Source organism: Tachypleus tridentatus, chromosome 3 (assembly GCF_004210375.1).
Source record: "Tachypleus tridentatus isolate NWPU-2018 chromosome 3, ASM421037v1, whole genome shotgun sequence".
NCBI lineage: Eukaryota > Metazoa > Arthropoda > Merostomata > Xiphosura > Limulidae > Tachypleus > Tachypleus tridentatus.
Genome location: NC_134827.1, coordinates 87,833,982 through 87,852,956, shown reverse-complemented (window position 1 = coordinate 87,852,956; position 18,975 = coordinate 87,833,982). Strand labels below are relative to the sequence as shown.

The 18,975-nt window shown below is 34.0% G+C and overlaps 1 protein-coding gene across 3 annotated transcripts in view; it reads right to left on the bottom strand.

Annotated features, from left to right (window-relative positions):
- LOC143247420 (uncharacterized) overlaps positions 1 to 17,305 on the bottom strand; it is a 44,848-nt gene extending 27,543 nt beyond the window's left edge. The window contains exons 1-2 of one of the 3 annotated variants that reach the window (XM_076495485.1): positions 17,287 to 17,305; positions 8,920 to 9,265 (exon numbers count right to left, since the gene is read on the bottom strand). In XM_076495485.1, coding sequence (XP_076351600.1) covers positions 8,920 to 8,986 — 67 coding nt within the window. In that variant the 5' untranslated portion in view covers positions 8,987 to 9,265; positions 17,287 to 17,305. Of the gene's footprint in view, positions 1 to 8,919; positions 9,266 to 15,836; positions 15,858 to 17,028; positions 17,234 to 17,286 lie in introns of those variants that run through there. The other 2 variants (XM_076495483.1, XM_076495484.1) reach the window with 2 other exon arrangements.
- Between the last annotated feature and the right edge of the window lie 1,670 nt (positions 17,306 to 18,975).

The window sequence follows — 18,975 nt, the reverse complement described above, 5'->3', positions numbered from 1 at the left end:
GCTCACTGGCTCAAAAATCTATCTCAAAAAGTTGAATCACGTTTCTCTGAACTTAAAAATTTGAAACAGATATTTGAATTTTTCCATGATCCATTACAATTTGACTTTGGAAATTTCAGTAAAGAACTTACATCTTTTCTGTCTTTGGATAAGTGTGGATTTGAAGACTAGATCCTTACCCTGCGAAGTGTAGAACACATAAAAGGTAAACAAAAATGTTCTATCAGAGAGATGTGGCTCACTGTTCTGATAAACGAGAATCTTTCAGATTTAAAAATAACAATTTCAAAATTGCTATCAAGGGCACTGCAGCAACACCAGGGTTTTGTGAGCACTATACCCAAACACTAGCATCAGACACAATGTCCACAACATCCACTGAGAACATCCAACACTGGTACTTGGTTGACCCTAGCCAAAGTGGACCAGCTAACTGACTCTAGGGTCGGCCACCCCAAGACTGCCTGTCTACAGGAATTCAAAGCCAAAGTGGTGTGTTAGAGTTGGATAACTCAACCACCTGTATCCTCTCCTCTCCTTTGTGGGTCACCATGCACAGCATACACATGAGTGGATGTTCAGACCCCAAAGGAGGTAAACTAAAAGTACAGAACCTTCTCTGCAAGGTCTGCTTACCACATACAGAAATCCAAACTGAGGAGCAAGAATACGGAATGGAAAGCCCAAGTCAACATAGCTATACAGTGCACTGGTTGGTTGGTTTATTTAGTGTTTTATGGCACAAAGCAGCTAGGCTATCTGTGCCAAAAGTCCAGTAAAAAGATAAAAGTAAATATAGTAAAATTCATAAAAGGAAATGAAGGTAAAAAAAACAGCAATTAAAAGTATAATGGCATAAAACCAATGTTGACATCCAGTCTACAATGTTAAGAGAGAAATTACAGAAAGAGCAGTTATAAAGGACTTTCTGTAGCATAATGGTAATTATCATAACCCACCAAGAAGACTAACAGATAAGTACAAGAACCACCATCAGACACCTGAAGTTGGCCTTTCCAGTCCTGAATCTGAGTTATGTGACATTACAGCCATTATAAAAGGGTAAAGTAATAAAAGTGTTAAAAGACATGCAGCAAAATTGTAATAATAACTTGCCACGATGACTAACGGGTAGCTCAAACAGCAGTGTTAGTCACATGAAGTTGGCCTTTCCAGTCCTGGTGTCGAGTTATTTAATGTTACTGCCATTTTCTAATTTCAAATCGAACTTTAAAAGGGAACCACAATAAAAAAGGTTTAATGAAGAAATATGAAACACTTAAACGACATTAAAAAGATTAATAGCCATTAAAAAACTGAAAACTTTGTCAAGGTGGACAGTGTCACCGTCACCAATAGCACTATCTAATGTTATGGACAAACCTTTGGACAGAACATGTTTAAAATAGTGCCATCGTTGAGAGTTGTAACGATGGCAAGAAAGTAAAATATGGCTTACACAAACTACACATTGGTGCATCAGTTCCAGATAAAAGAAAACGATGAGTTAAAAAACTGTGACCAATGCGTAGTCTAGTTAGAACTTCCTCCTTCTAATCTTTACAGAAGCAAGACAGCCAAAGTCCAATATAGGGTTTTCTTTGGAAAAGCTTGCTTTTGTGTTGCTCACTCTAAGTCGACTGTCAGCTGGCACGGAGTCGAGCCTTGAATACAGGACCATAGTCCATGTATGGAATAGGCAGAGTGGTGATAGTACCAGAGCAGATAGATTTAGCTGCTGTATCTACAAGCTCATTCCTGCGAATACCAATGTGGCCTGGTATCCAAAAAAACTGGATAGAAGTAGATGTTAATGAGAAATGGGGCAGTCGGCTTTGAATATCAGTGATAACAGGGTGTGAGACAAGGTGAAGCGATTCCAGGGCCAGTAGAGAACTAAGTGAGTCAGTATAAATAGTGCAGTTGGAGTACTGCTTAGCTTCAATATGATCCAGGGTAAGAGAAATGGCATACAGTTCAGCAGTGAACACATAAGCTGTAGAGGGGATTCTGCATGCAACCAACAAACCGCAACAAACCATGTAAGAGCCCACAGACTCACCTGATTTGGAACTATCCTTATAAATTAGAATGGAAAGATTGTTCGAAAGATGTTCCGTAAATAAAAGAGGGTACTTCCAATCAGAAGTATCTACTTTTCTCAGATGACGTAAAGAAAGGTCACATATGGAGACTGTAATAAGCAATTGTAGGATGAGCTGACCGGTGGATTCTGCAATGTTATCCAAGGACAGACCCAATTCATCTAATTGCGCCTGGAAGCGAAGGCCAAAAGGAGCAATGGCAGATCGTCTGTTCTGAAAATGTATGGCCCACTGAGGAAGGAAAACGCAACCCCAGGTGGGATGCTTTGGTAAGGAAAGAAGTTTCGAAGAATAAAGACAGTTGCAAACAGCAGAGGTGCAAAGAAGGTTCATAATATTCTATGTATAAGCTCTAAACTGTGGATGTGCAGAAAGCCCCAGTGCAGAGTTGAAAACCTTGATGATGAATGGGGTCCAGCATCTTTAAGGCAGAGGGTCTGGCAGAGCCATAGACCATTGATCCATAGTCGAGTTTCGATCGAATAAGAGATGATATATCTTTAACGTAGAACATTGATCTGCTCCCCAACTGATGGTAGAGAGGACACGGAGGATGTTCAGTGCTCTTGTGCATTTGACCCGCAGCTGCGCTGAGTGTGGTATAAAGGTCAGCTTACAGTCAAAGATAAGCCCCAAGAACTTGGTCTCAGGAACCACAGGCAACAAAACTTCATCGATACGGAGTTCAGGATCAGGGTGAATACCCCTTTGGTGGCAAAAGTGCATGCAAACTGTTTTAGAGAGAGAGAAATTAAAGCTGTTTGCCATGGTCCACTTCAGTACATGATCGAGGGCAGTTTGTAGTTGCCGCTCAATATATCTCACGTTCGACGACTGACACAAGATGTGAAAGTTGTTGACATAGAGCCCGTTTGCAACAGTGAAAGGGAGTTGTTCAGTGATAGCATTAATCTTTATAATGAAAAGTGTGACACTCAAAACACAGCCCTGAGGGACCCTAAGTTCTTGTAAAAAAGAACAGGAAAGTGTCAAACCCACATGAACTTGGAATCTCCTGTCCGTTAAAATTTTTTTAATAAACATGAGTAAATGGCCACGTAACCCATATACATGGAGGCCTCCCAAATCACTATACCTCCATGTTGTGTCATAAGCCTTCTCAATGTCAAAGAATATTGATACAAGATGTTGTCATTTGAGAAAGGCTTATCTGATTGATGTTTCAAGTCAAATTAGGTGGTCCATGGTGAAGTGCTGTCGTCGGAACCCACATTGGGTGGGCAAGAGGAGGTTGTTTGATTTGAGGAACCAATCAAGACGAGCATTAACTATCCTCTCTAAGGTCTTACAGAGACAGCTTGTCAAAGCAATTGGACGGTGGTTTGAAGGACTCTTGGGATCTTTCCCAGGCTCAGAGAAAGGTAAGATAAGAGCCTGGCACCAGGCATTAAGAAAAACATTCTCCTGCCAGATCCGGTTAAAAACAATTAGAAGAATATCAAAAGAAGCAGGAGATGGATGGCGCATTATGTCATAGTGTACATCATCAGGTCCAACAGATGTACTACCATACAGATGAAGGGCCATTGTCAATTCCACCAGAGCAAAGAGACGATTATAGTCAAAGAGACAGTCAGTTCAAAAGGAAAGAGGTAAACGCTCTGCCCGAGTCTTGATGGCCAAGAAGGTGAAGGAACAAGCAGAAGTGCCAGATACCTGGCAAAAGCATTCACCTAGAGTATCGGTGATGCTCCGGACATTAGCTACCTTTTGGCCATGATAGAGTAAGATCGAGAGGGGGACAGAATTGTTGTGCCTACTGTCTCTCAAACCCTGTTCCATATGACTTTGGAACTGGTGGTAGAAGATATGTTAGTTGTGAACTTAATCCAAGATTCCTTCTTGCTTTGACGTCTTACCCACCTAGCATGTGCACGGGCCCGTTGGAAAGCAATGCGGTTTGAAAGTGTGGGATATCTATGAAAAGTATCCCAGGCCTGTTTTTGAGCCTTTCGTGCCATGTAGCAGGCAGGATTCCACCACGGACGAGGATATAGTGGAAAACGTGTCGAGGGTTTAGTAATACACTTGTATAATAAAGTCAGTTACTGCTGCCACACAGTCGTCTATTAATGGCTGACAGACGATGGCAGGATCAAGTTGTGCGAGAGCAGTGAAAGTGGACCAGTCTGCCTGATCTAGCTTCCACCGGGGCACGTGGGTAGGGTGGCATCAACCATGGCCAGTCTCTCTTAAAAGTATAGGAAAATGATCACTGCCTTGTGGATTACTGTCAACCTTCCATGAAAAATGGGAGAATAATAAAGGGGAGCAAACTGAGAGATCAATAGCGGTAACGGACTGACTAGGTGCATGAAAATAAGTGGAAGGACCAGTAATGAAAAGAGAAAGGTTGTGATCAGAGAGCCTACGCTCTATCAATAACAGCACTTCCCCAGAGGGGATGATGTCCATTAAAGTCCCCCAGGATAAGAAAGGGAGACAGCAACTGTTCAACAAGAGTATCAAGGTCTGAGTGATCACATGTCTCTCCAGGTGACAGATAGAAAGAACAAACAGTGATGGTATTACCCAGGGAAACACATATGGCTACAGCTTCCAAGGGTGTGTTGAGTGACAAAGACAGGGTGGGCACATGCTGATCAACCAACAGTGCCACCCCTCCATGTACTTGTCCATCACACAGCCTGTCATTTCTGTACAGAGAAAACTGCCGAAAGGTGACTGTATCGGCAGGTTTCAGAAATGTTTCTTGTGAGGAAAGATATACAGGTTGGTAGGAAGCAATCAGTGTTTTGATGTCATCCAGATTAGAACGTAAACCTCAACAGTTCCATTGTATCAAGTTGGCCATTTTTAATGATGTGAAAGCAAAGTGGCTGGAGAACCCTTCTGTTTACGACCTTGTCTTTTTTCCTTACTGTCCTTATTCAGAGGAGGTCTATCGACCTCCATGAATCCTGCCCTGGATCGATTGGGCAGGTCTTCATTGTTGGAAGGGGATTCCAGTGACTGAGGACGTAAACGAATGATTGTTTTGCATCTTGGGGTGGGAGAAAAAGATGTATCTGAAGAAATGCCTGTATATGGAACCAAAGGATGTGGATCTTGGGGTTTGTTGGAATGTATGGGAGGAACAGAGATGGGTGTAGAAGTTGATTCATCAACCATGGAGGTCATAAGGCTTTTCATTTGTATGGATGAATGCTGTTAAATACACCCAAATGGACAAGGTATTGGGTAGGACTTGTGCAATGTGATTAACTACCCAACCTGAGCAACCACTTCAAGAAGGTGATGAGTATAACTGACCAGCTCCAGTTCAGAATAAGCCAGTCATCTGTATAATAATGGAAATATAGCCCCCAAGGCATGAAGATGAAGAGCAAAAGCCCTGACCATCCAACAGAAAACATAAGGTACAGAAGCTAGGCTGAAGGGTAGGATACAACTAGTACACCATCCTGTGACAGACAAACCAAAGATATGAATGAGACTGTGATAAGCATTGGAGACATCAATCTTGGTTATAAACATACCTGGAAAAACAGAGCTCACTAAAAACTGAGATAGGACTCTATGATTAAATGTGGGAGGGGAACAAAGCAACTGAAGTGGGACAGATTTATGACAGGCTTCCAGTCCCCAGTCTTCTGGGAAGCAACAAAGAGTCAAGAGTAAAATACAAGTAACTGAAAAGGAATAGGTTCATTAGCCTGTTGAGTGAGGTCCTGAACTGCCTTTTACAAATACTGGGATTCCAAGGTGGAAAGAAGAAAATAGGAACAAGAAACAAGAGAGGTGTGGCAAGAAATGAGATATTAAATCCTTCTGACCAAACTTGAAGAACCTTAACATCATTGATAAAAGGATGCCAATGATGGCAAAAGGCCATAAGTCTAGCTCCTACTAGACCAGAACCCACCAGTTAGTCACCAGTACTGTTCACAACATGTGTGTTGTCAAAGAAAACAATAAGCTGTGGCACCTCAAGAAAAAGGGACAGGTAAGGACTGGGAAGGGGAAGGACAGGAAACCATAACAGGTGTCATAACTGGATCCAAATGAGAAAAATGAGCTACCAGATGAGAAAGAGTAAACTGTTGTTGTCCCAATGGCACCTGAGATTTTAAAGACTCCAGAATCATATCAAAGATGAAGCAAAAATGGGGCTTTACGTAAATCTTGGAATTAAAATATAGGTAAACAGACCTTCAATAAGACACCATCCTTACCAAGAAAGTTCCAATAGAGAAGCCACTTATGTCATGCCAGAGTTGGAGATGACAAATGAGTCAACCTGAAAGTAGGAAGGAAAAGAATGTCCTCAGAAAATCCCTAAGAATTTTGTGAAGAGCCTCTGATACAAGTTAAATAGTGCAAAATACTTCAAAAAGAGTTGTGAGGGTAAGATGTAGTCGGGAAAAGTGGTAAGGGGTTAAACTGATAGGAAATTCAGAGCCTGCCCCAAAAGTTGGTGAAACAGAACTCAACAGTTGTTAGTCAAGATTAGTACAGTTTGCATGATAATAAGTAATGACAGACTGATCCAAGGTCTGTGGGGGATGAGGCATGCTAACACCATCATTTAACTGAGAGGCAAACTGTTTTGTACGGACCTCAATGTCAGAGGAGGAGAATACAAAATAGGTTTTGGAAGAATGTTCATGTGGTAAGAAAGGATGTGTTTCATAAGAAATAGGGATGTCAATACATCTATATGTATCTGCATCAAGAAACTATTATAAGAAAAAACTTCAAATGCACGAAAAAAAGTTAAAAAATATTAATTGTTAGATATATAATGCCTAAAGCCAATAAACTGAGCTAAAGATAGGTAGCTCGTAGGAGATTACTTCATAATAAGATTGATAATGCACTAAATGATCATTTTAAACCAGCCTACTTATAATAACGTAACCTTGAACTGAAACTTCGTGGGAAGTTTGACTGTAATAGTGCATATTCTAATTTATAATGCCAAGGTTAATAAGTCACATTAAGACTACTGAAAAGGTAAATTTCATAGCATCACTTTATTATTGATTCTTCATGAATTTTTAAACCAACTACTGTTTTAAATTTATCAGTATTAACAAGAGTTTAGTAAATGATGACATTATTAATTATAAGGCAACAGACTCATGGAACAAGTCATTTTGAACAAGCATTATTTGCTCAAGAATGTGCCATTCAATCATAAAGTTTTGTTGATTAAATAAATGACCAAGTGTTTCAAATACAAGTTTCATTACTTAACCATAAAATCATAAGATAATGACACAAGAACTACAATGGTTTGGTGGCAGCTTTGAACAAGAAAAAGTCTGCTAGAAGAATTTCTAATATAAAACTATGCATTAGTTTCCAGTTTCAATCTACTACTTCAAAAAAAAAAAACACTCCCAAAATGTTGTTTTGGTGCTGATAAGTATTTTCAAAGATCCACTCCATTTTAATCTTTGTAGCCACAACAATAAACATCCCTAGCACGTTTCTTATCACTTTCATTGGTTGAGGTCAGATCAATCGTCTGCCAGTTCTTGAATGAACTAAAGCAATGAAAGCAGTTACAATGAAATCAACAGAATATCATATTCTTAATGTTCCTCCTGCTTCAAAGGTTTTTGTTTTGTCCTTTTCTGACTGGCTTCTAATGTTTTTAACAACCTTTCTTTCTGGTACTTTAACAGGAACACCACTGTTTCTGTATCTGTTGTGTATGAATTTCACACAAACATCAATCTTCCAATTTTGAGATTATCATAAACATTACTTTTGGACATTCTTACATAACGTATTCAAAGAAGGTATGAGCAAAAGTACAGAAGGTATAACACTTGCTAATTTAGCACTTAAAACAGGTCTTTTATAGGTAAATTAATTTGCAAAAATCAATGTATTTCACCCAAAATGACACAAATGAGGTGGGGGTGAGAATTCATTTACAAATGAACATTTATCTGAAGGATGTGAGCCAATGAACAGAAAAGTTGTATTGTTTGATAGTTCTAATACTGCATTTTTGTTGGAAGGAAATCAAATCTGAATACTTTTCAACAGTGGCTGAATAAAATGATGGCCAAAGCAACCACTCATTTCACTATGATTGACTCCTGATTATAGAGTTAAAGTTTCTTTAAATAAACAACATACATTCATAATTTTTCAGTTATACTTGTAATTTGATAAAAGTGTTGGTAAGGCAGAAATATGTTCATTTAAGTTTAAAAACATTAATAACATGGAACATAAAAATACATTTAAATCAGAAATAATGTGTGTCTAAACATTTTTGAGTTAACTACATTTCTTATTTAAAAAGTACAACACAAACAAAATACAAGACTTAACAAAATTCCAGTATTCAGCATTTACAATGTTTCTACAAGGTGCTTCAATAATACAAGCTGTACCACACACCATTATTCCTTCAACAGAGAACTGTTGTACTTAAAATTCTTACAACTAGGAATCATATTATGGTGTTAGAAAATATATTTAAGTTTAAAATCTTACTGCAACACTTTTATAATACACTTCCTTAAGTAGAAAGAAACAGTTTTCTTTCAAGATGTTTATTGTGTGAAGATCTATACAAAGTTCAGTTTTTACTGTACAGAAAGGGTTTGAATATGCTAAAGAAATTGTCAAATTATCAGTTTACATTCTGACTGGGAAAAAGTATTTATAAATGTAAAAACCCTACAATTATGGGTATTGATTATGTGTGTATGATAATTAATAACACACTCAAAACATGCAATTTTTTAACAGTTGAAAATTAGTTACGTATTCTTATCACAACTGTTTTAAAAGCAACTCTACTTACCACCAAAGCTAGTTCCAAAAGAGCTAAACATCAAGGTGAAACCAAAGACATTTAGAAAATACTTCATTTTTCAGCACTGTAATGGTTTTCTCATTATCACACTTTTTAGAACTACATCAGTTAAAATAAGGCTGATATTTAACTAACAAAAGGTGTTCATAAAGTTTTCTAATTACATACAAACTGGAAATAATATGCATATAGTTATTACTGTGGACTAATTTCTCACAAACTTCAAGGGAATTTTTTGAAGGCATCCACTATTTTGAATAAACACGTACAAAGACTCAGGGCTGTCCTTTGGTTGGAAATGTATCAAAAAATAGTGTCTTGCTGCATAAGTGATCTGTAAGCAAAGAAAGTTTCAAATATGTATTTTACATATGCTTATTGGATAACATGTATACTTTACTCATTGCACTAACAAATATTTTTTTTTTTCGCATTGTAACAATTTCAGAAACATACCCATTTCCATAGTTTTGGTAAGTCTAAATCACTTTTAATCTTACTGAAATCCTCATGAGCAAACATAGCAAGACTTATCTTACACTGTAATATTTAAAATAATCTTATTTTCAAGTGCTCAAATAAACCAAGCTGAAAACAATAGTTTAAAATGACTATTATATTTTTGCATATCCTTACAAGATACATATTTATTCAAACTAAATTATATCACACTTTCACTTCTACTATAACTGCTGTATGACATTCATAGTGAGGGTATGTACCATGTGCTTTTTTTCATGCCTTTACACAAAATGCAATTTTTTTAAATTGTTGTTTTTCATAGTTCACTATGTAGACACAGTGAGGCACTCAAGCAAGTTACTAATTTTACTATTCCTGACTAGTGTGCTAGCACTATGTGTAAACCATAGCCTGTTTACATGGTTTTCTTTCAAGAATAATGAAAACATTTAATTAAGCAGACCCATTCTTGTCTCTAGCAAATCAAGTAGCAATTGCATCTTCCTCTAGACTGCTGGGGTAATGATACACTTAGTATGCACCTTCTACTAGCTAGTTTAATTTAATTACGCAGAGCTATTCTAGTCTATAACAAATCAAGTAATACCTACCCCTTCCACTAGCTAGTTGAGATAACATGTGCTTACCATTATCTTTTGTGTGTCAAAAAGCTGAAGTTTATTGATATACTTAAGCCAGTGTTTGGGCTGAAAGATAAGGATTTGTGTATTTTTCATACTGTAAAGGTGGAATGTGTTTAACTTTAAGCATGAGCTAATAAAGCTCTTGCACTGTATTTTTGTGTAACATTTTCTTTTGTTTCTTACATGAAAACTTTTAAAGCTTTTGCATAGTATAGAAATTGCAAAAGTGATATTTTCACTTTCACTCACAGAAAGTGCTCATAAGACTACAGCGTGCCTCAATGTTTCAGTTGCATTTGCTTTAAGTGAATAAAGGCAGAGTTCATTCCTGCTAATCATGAAGTAATGTGCAGCAGTTGCTCCATGCATAGTTTAAAGCATTTAGTTTCATAGAGATATTCAAGCTGGGCCTTAGCGCTTTCCCAATATTTGGATAGTGTCTTATAGTGTTTTGTTATTTAAAGTTGGCTCACTTTCATTTAATGTTTTAGTTTAATCTATGGGGAGGGAGGTACATGTACTACTAAAAATAGGTTTTGTTACCCTCACTTAGCAGCTCTTATTAATACTTTTTTTTTATAAAGCACACAGTAACTTCCAATAGCATATTATAATTTATTGTAAATTGTGAACTGTTACCAAATATTGTTTTGTGTCTAAATTTGTCTCTTTCCTCAGTTACCAAAACAAGTGCATTCCAAAGTGTTAATAGCAGGGATACTATATTCTACAGTTAATCTAAAAGTTACCACATATTTTATACAATTCTCTCTCAAATATATAAAAGAAAAAGAAAGTTCCCTTATTGTTATCTAGAACATCTAAAAAATTTTAGATTTCTTTTGTATCAATAATGACAAAACTACCATTAATCCTTTCAGTATGGGCTCACTCTAATACACAGGAGTTCATCTACACATTTGTATGTTAGGTATTTGCAATATAACTTTTCACACAGTATGTGTATATTCACAAACTTTGGCAAACTTTTGGTAAAGATCACATGTATTTTCTATACAAAAAAAAAACAGATTTTTGAATGAAATATTTTAAATAAAGATTTGTTTGTGAAAACAGTCTTTCATTAATAGTCTGAGTGCAAAGTGATTTTGTGTTATGATTAAATAAAACTATTTTTTGTCCCAAAAATCGCAAATATTATTTGTGTAATTTCTAGAACCTCCTAAATATATTTCAAATGTTTGTTTTCAGTAAGACTTTACATTTTATGTTATTTTCTATACTCCATGTAGAGCCTGTCATTTGACCAGCATTGCAAGCATCATAAAATAATTAGGAAATAAATATAAATTATGCTTTTTTAATGCCAGAATGACTACGTATTATAACATAAAAAATACAAATGTTTAGTCTAAGTAGCTTAAGTCTCAAAACATTTTATATATATATATATATATATTTATTTATTTATTATATTGATGTTAAAGTCATACCTACCTAACATTATGTAATATGCATTGATGCAGTGCATGTGCATTCATGTTACATATCCAGTAATATAAAACTGACCTTTAATTTTCCGTGTTGGCTGTGTTTTAGTAGACTAGTATTTTATAATATACAGTAACATTCCAATTATTAAACATTTATATATTTATATATATATATATGTAGATTAATACTGTTTAGAAATAAATTATTAAACTTATTTTTCTTAAAATATAGAAAAACAGATAAAGAAGTAAAGCAAACAATTATCTCTTCCAGCTACAACCTTTGAACTCAGTTGCTGCTGGACACAGGTTGCTAAGCCTTTTAAAATTTCTCACATGGGGGATACCAAACAAAATTTTTTAAAGTTTTATGTATAAAGCTGAATAATCAAAGTCATAAATAATTACACTAATACCATGGAATTCCACTATAATTTATTAAGCTTGGTAACTAAGGTATATTTAGATTTTAAAAAAACATGAAACTTTAAGCAGACTAAAGACACACCCTACCTCATAGAAACATTGGATCAAAAGAATGTTAGCCTTTTCACAGATTAAAATGGCTGAGAACACCACTATGGGAACATTTTAAACTTTTGATTGATTATTCATATGTCACATATTGAAGTAAGTGTATATCAGGAACTTTTTTTTTAAAAAAAAGGGAAAGTAAAACAGTGCAACCATGTTTGATTCAGTACATAAGCCATACCTCAGTAAAATAAAAAGATATAAGGTCATTATTTTATATTCTAGTTTGTCAATACTAGTAATTCAAGTTCTTAATTTGTACAAAAGTATAAGCTTTGTATTTTGACATCACAAACATCTAATTTTAAACAGTGCTGCATTCAACATACTACATGACTCACTAAAATCTGTATTTGTGTTCTTTTAATATTTACTTTTAAATTGAGAAATTAGCTTGTATACAATATTAAGGTTTGAATTATAATATACAATTTGATTCCAAACTTATTGATATAAATTCATAAAATAGTAGTTCAATAAAATGTTGAATACAAGTCAATAAACGTGATGACATGGCCTTGACCTGTGACCCAATGAGAAAGGGTCAATTAAATTTAAGGTTAAGTATTTATTAATTACTGACTGCTATAATTATGTGTGTGTTGCATAAGCTGACACCACTGTTATGATTATTCTTTCCTTTATTGGAGTAAAAATGATTGATTAGCAATTATTGGTATGTTCAGATTTGAGAAACATTAAAGTTTCTTATACGATCATAAAAATTAATAATGGCTCTTAAATTTTTATGATAATCAAAGTAAGTATCAAAGGTTGACCACTGTAAGTACACTCATAAGATTTTAAGGACAATTTCTGTTGTCCCACTTTCATACAGGAAACCATATTTAAAAAAGTATAGTTTAAAAACAATGTCATTGAACCTGTATGTTTCAACAACATGATGAAAAAACTACAAAATAAAATAGAAAGAAATGGCAATATATCCTACCCATTCCTCTTTTATGTATAAAAACATGATGACTATGGTAAGAGCAAACATTCTAATTGTTAAGGTAATCTCTAGTTACTAAATATCAATACTTGAAGCTTAATGAAATCTGATCTTTTATAGGAACTGACAAATTAGTAAAATTAAGATTTTCTAAAAATCATTTGTTAAATTCCAATTTCAGATGTTTCCTCATTTATCAGTAACAATTTTATACTAAAACCTATATGCAAGATAAAATGATATATCTGTCTTCAAGCCATAGCATTCATGTCGTTATTCAGCTTACAACAGTACATATATTTATCCTTTTATTTCGAAATGTGCTGGATATATTGTTAATAACTCAGAATATTAAATGTACCGGCAGAAACACAACTAAGTGTACTCCTTTAAATTATTTGCTTTTTCTATCTAGTGTAAATGAAATGCGCTATAATTAGTGTTTAAAATAGGTACCAAGATACAATCACAATGTTCATAAACTCCTCACTAATAACCTGGAACCAATGTTCTTACAATGTGCACAGCTTTGGTCTCCTCATTTATAAAGAACACATTTTCTTATTGAAAAAACTTCAGAGGAGAGCTGTGAGGATGGTTCCAAGGAAGGAAAGATTATCTTGTAGAAATACATCAAGATATCTCAATTACTTATTTTACAGAAACAAAATATATAGAGATACCATCATGAGGGGACCCAAACTTAAGATTTGGAAAATATACTGTGTTTTTACAACAGAACAACTGGTTACAGAGAGAGTTAACATTATCAGTAGTGGAGATCTGCAGTTTAATTTTTAATGCCTAAATATTTCCAGCCAACCAGAGGTATTTCACCTGGTAGCAATTTCCATCTTAAAAAAATAAAATACTTAGAGTTCAAATTCAATCAACAGAAGTTCTAATAATTTATTTTTTTAAATAAAAAGAGCTTTAGATGCTAATTCTGATTTTGAGTTGATTTCAGTTCACTCTTAATGAAATCATCAGTGCCAAGAGTTCCCAAAGTTTTTATGACATTTATTGCTCTCCAAGAGGAACATCATAACAGTTTTAATTTGTCCTTGTCAGATATTTTTGTTACAGCAAACAAAAAAATATTTAACAAGTTTATGAAAGGTCAGCTTGGTGACAGGGTTTTAGAAGGTTCTTGAACAAATTTGCTACATTTTTTTCCCCCACTTGCAAAGGCTTGCTTTATTACTTTATACTTCATTTGAATTATGACAAGGAATGTGTTACATGCAACAAGGTTAGTTAAGCTTAGTTAAATCATTTTGCATTTGACTGTATCAAATTTTGTTTCTATGACAAGGCCACTGTGGTTTTATTCCTTACACAAAAATTAAAGAAAAAAAAGGACCTGTTAATCCATACAAGCTGTCCCATACACTAAACTATACCTTAAAAAAAATAATACTCAAAGCCAACCTCATCATTTAAAAATATCAAATTTTCTTTTAAAATCCCCTAAATGTACAAAATCTATCATATTGGAATAAAGGTAGTTTAGTAATCCAACCATCCAATCAATTCCCTTAAAATCTTAAATGCTTCATCAGATCCCTTTCTAGCTTCTTTTTTTGAAAAAAAACAATTTCAAGTTTCTTAACATGGGCAAAAAAAGAAAATTTCATAAGCAAGTACTACATTTCTGAAACCTTAATATAAAGTTTATCATAACTTTCACCAGTTTCATCTAATAGTTTAAAACAAACTCCAACTAAGTCTTCTCCCCTTATGTCCACTAAAAGAAACTCAAATACATTCAATCTCCATGCTATTCTCTTTGATATCCTCAGTTTAAACAGGATCAAACTAATATTTTACATGTAAATCCCACTCTCTTCCATCAATGTTTTTTGTACTTATACCCCTATTGTGTAACCTATAAGTCTGTATTTAAAAGAAATTTGTCATCACAACTGTCTACAGTTAACAAATTTCAAGTTATTCTTATTAAACTAAAATCCCCTGCTCCAACTAGTGTTCTGAAGTCATATTTCTTATATATGTGGCATTACACTGTAAAAATTTGGCCTACATCCTTAAAACTACTACTGTATTTTGTTCCTATACTATACTTTTCTTGCCATCTTATTTTTTTCTGCATTCAGTTTATCCTGGCCCTTACCAAGTAAAGTGAGCACAGAAAGGCATCAAAAAGAAATGTAAAAGAAATATATATATATATCAATACAAAATCTCTTAACTAACAATAAGAAAAATTCTTTACTTAAAATTTTAAAATGATAAAAAAGTTATTATATACCACATAATATAAACAACATAAAACAAGAATACACTGTTTTTCAAATCAAAAAAGTGATCAAGTTTAGTTTTATAAAATACACAATTTATGTAAAACTTAAAATATTGTAGAATGAGATGGAAATTAATTATTAAAATTACAGCAAAAGCTGTTTTTATTGTTTTATTTAACAAAATATTACAATGATACCTTTTCAAAAATTCAACTTTGAAAATTTATATAAATATTACATATAGAAATAAGATATTTTATCTGGAAAAAAACTACATAATTATTGAAAGTAATTCTACAGAAGTTCGTTGTTTTCCCATACTATTTAACAAACCTTATAACAGGTGTGTGAAATTCACACACATACACAGGTCTCAAAGAACTAATAGGGGAATTAAAAAATTCCCTAGAAAATAAAAGATGAATTTACACTTTTTTTTTCCTCTTCTCAAGAGCAAGTCTGAAGAGGCAGCCATGAAAGACCAAATTGCATCTTATTTTCTATATGTTGTGTACCTCAACACCTTCATAGATTTAATTTTTTTAGTGAAACTAATTTACTAAATATTCCTCTATAAACATTGTTAACTTACATAAGTAAAATATCGAGAACCAACCCAAAGACACTCCACTAGTAACAAACATCCAGTTGACAATATTCCATTAATGACTTTTTTTTTTCCAACCACTTTACAGTTCAATTAGCTGAACTGATTTTCTTAGTTAATCCTTTGTTTAGTACCTTATTAAAAGCTTTTTGGCAACACAATAAGTCCACATCCAGACATAAAGTAACATACTAAAAAAACAACAATAATTTCCTTTAGTGAATCCATATTGGCTTTCTCTTTTATTATAAATTGACAACATTTTAAACAGATAAACAGGATCTTATTACCCTATCAAGGTTGTCCCTTCCAGCTCCTAAATGTAACACCCCTTATTACTCATGTTCTGATACAATATTTTCTTAAATTTAGTTAAATTTTCTGCCTCCATCACCCTTGGAGGCAGATCATTCCAAAAAGTCTACCTCCTTGTTTCAAAAGCAATAATCTCTAAACTCCAGAAAACTCCTAGCTGCCAAAATTTGTATTTATAGCCTCTTGTCCTATTATTTTAACTGGCAAACACAAATAGCTTGATGGATCTATACTATCAATATCCTTAATCATCTTAAACACCTCAATCAAATCCTCTCCCATGAAAACAAGCTTAGAGTTTTTATTTAGTCTTTCCTCATAGATAATCCCACCAACCCAGGTATAATCCTAGTGGCTCTTTTATGAACCTTTTCCAACAAGTCAATGTTCTTTTGAGAAAGGAAGCCCCAACCTGTATACAGTACTTCAAATTAGACATTGCTCATGATCTATACTGTGTTTCAGTAAATAAGCTTTTAAATATATAGCTTGAGTCATTAAAATTTAAAAAAAAAAAAGAACTGGAATCAAATTAATAAGAAAGGCAAAAATCAATATACACAAAATAATTCGATTTTCGTGGGCCAGAAACAGGGAAATTGTTTATATAAAACTTAACTTCGGTAATTTACAACTAAATTTCTGTCACTGTATCATTTTTATTAGTTAAAGGTTAACTAACCCTAGTGTAACGCTGCCTATATATTAATTATTATTATTCCAAATATTTCTACTCCGGAAACAGTTGTGTTTTACTCATTAATCAATTCAACCCACCCTTTCAAATACAGATATATACGATAAGTTCCTAATTTTTGCTAACACTAACATATTAAAGTCTTGCAAATATATCTTTTCTTACCACAATGTGCACAAACAAAACGCCTCTAAACATACAAAATTCCAAATGCGTCAGCTTTTAAATTAACTAAAATAGTAACTCGCTAGACGGCTTTAATAACTTGTTACGTCAGGCTTAGAAGTTAGTTATAAACTTGTTTGATATACTCATCCTAAGAAATCTGTAATCTCGCTACCATACTCTCCCTGCTAAAAAAGAAAGAAACATTGCCAGAAAAATAATACTGGTACCATCAGCAAAACATATATAAAGCCTTACTGTATTAAAAATATTTAAATCACAGTTAATAACGTCGATAGTAGATCTCAGGTTATCGATTTTCTTTAACTACAGCGAAAGATATTAAAATGTTTAAATGTAAAGCTACAAAAATAAGCTATCTTTGAAGTCCTCCCGCGAGTATCAATACCCAAATTGTGAGGTATGCGCCCTCATACTTACCATCGAGAAACTAGAAGGGTCAAAGATATAATAGAAAATCGTTCTTAAAATCAATACGAATTCTTAATAACTGTATTGTTGTAAGCTATATTTTAATTTCGATATTTCTTTACTAGAGGAAACGTTATTACACCCTGAGAAATGAACTACAGGATAATTAAGAATCTACAAGTTTCGTGTAGTAAGTGGAAGACGAGTGATTATATAAAATTTATAGATGTTAGTGTCTTAATCAAGTAATGAGTGAGTGATTCAGTTCAACGTTCTGTTACTGACTTAGACAGTGAGAGCTATTGAATGTATTTAGCTATTATGAATTATAGTAGTTGTTAAGCAAAGGCACGGCATGACCAGGTGGTGTAAGGCGTTTGATTCGTAATCTTGAGGTCGCGGGTTCGAGCCTCCGTCGCGCCACACATGCTCTCCCTTTTAGCCGTGCGGGAATTATAATGTGACGGTCAATCTCATTATTCGTTGGTAAAAGAAATTCTGTCAGAGTTACGTATATGTGTGCTGGAATTCTTTTAGAGTATTTGTCTGTGACTTGTTGGCAATCAGTTCGTACAATGAACGGTAAGCACACAATTCACTTATTTTAAAATAAGATTTTCAAAAAAGTCAAGCGTATGTACAAAAATCCTTTACACTAAAGAATATCACAGTTCTATTCAGAGTTTCGAATAATTGCTTCTTTTACGTCAAAGTCTTTCTAGTGGATTCAGTTACTTGAAAACACTCTTTAACAAGACGAATTATTCTTATTAACTCTGTTAAACTGTGAAACTCACGTTAAAATATTATCAGTAAAGGATAATCACTCACACACTGGCTAACTTCACGTTTTCTTTCTTTCCTTTTTCTGACTCAAAATTCACTTGACTTGCACTGGCTCGGTCACTCAAACACACATGTATCGTACCAAACTTTTTATAAACTACGCTACGTTATCACGGAAAAACACTCACTTAAGGTAACGAGAAAAATACCGAAGATTTGAGTAACGTGACCTCAACAATATAATCAAAGCCTATTACGACTCGAAATTTACCACAATTGAAACTCAAAGAAAAATCAACTTTCAACATTCGTATGATGAAAATTAAACAATCGTTCAATATTAAACCATTAAACTACATAATAGACATTATGCTAAACAGTCTTTTTATCCAACAAATACATTAAGTTGTTATCATGATGCAGACTGCACTTTGTTCAATGACAGAACACGTTACAGCTATATATATGAAAAGTACATAAGACAGCTTTTGAATTTTAACAAGTTAAAAGCTTTATAATTATGAATGTATTTCCCAGTATATCAGTACAAGGAATTTAAAATTGGCATAATGGTAGTTCAGTTTTGTTATTTAAGAATTTTTGCACAATACTTTATAGGAGCTATTTGTGCATAGCCATCCGTAATTTTGATCTGTTAGGCTAGATGAAAATAAGTTAATGTACGGCACCCACTACCACTTTTTGTCTGATTAAAGAATGGAATTTACC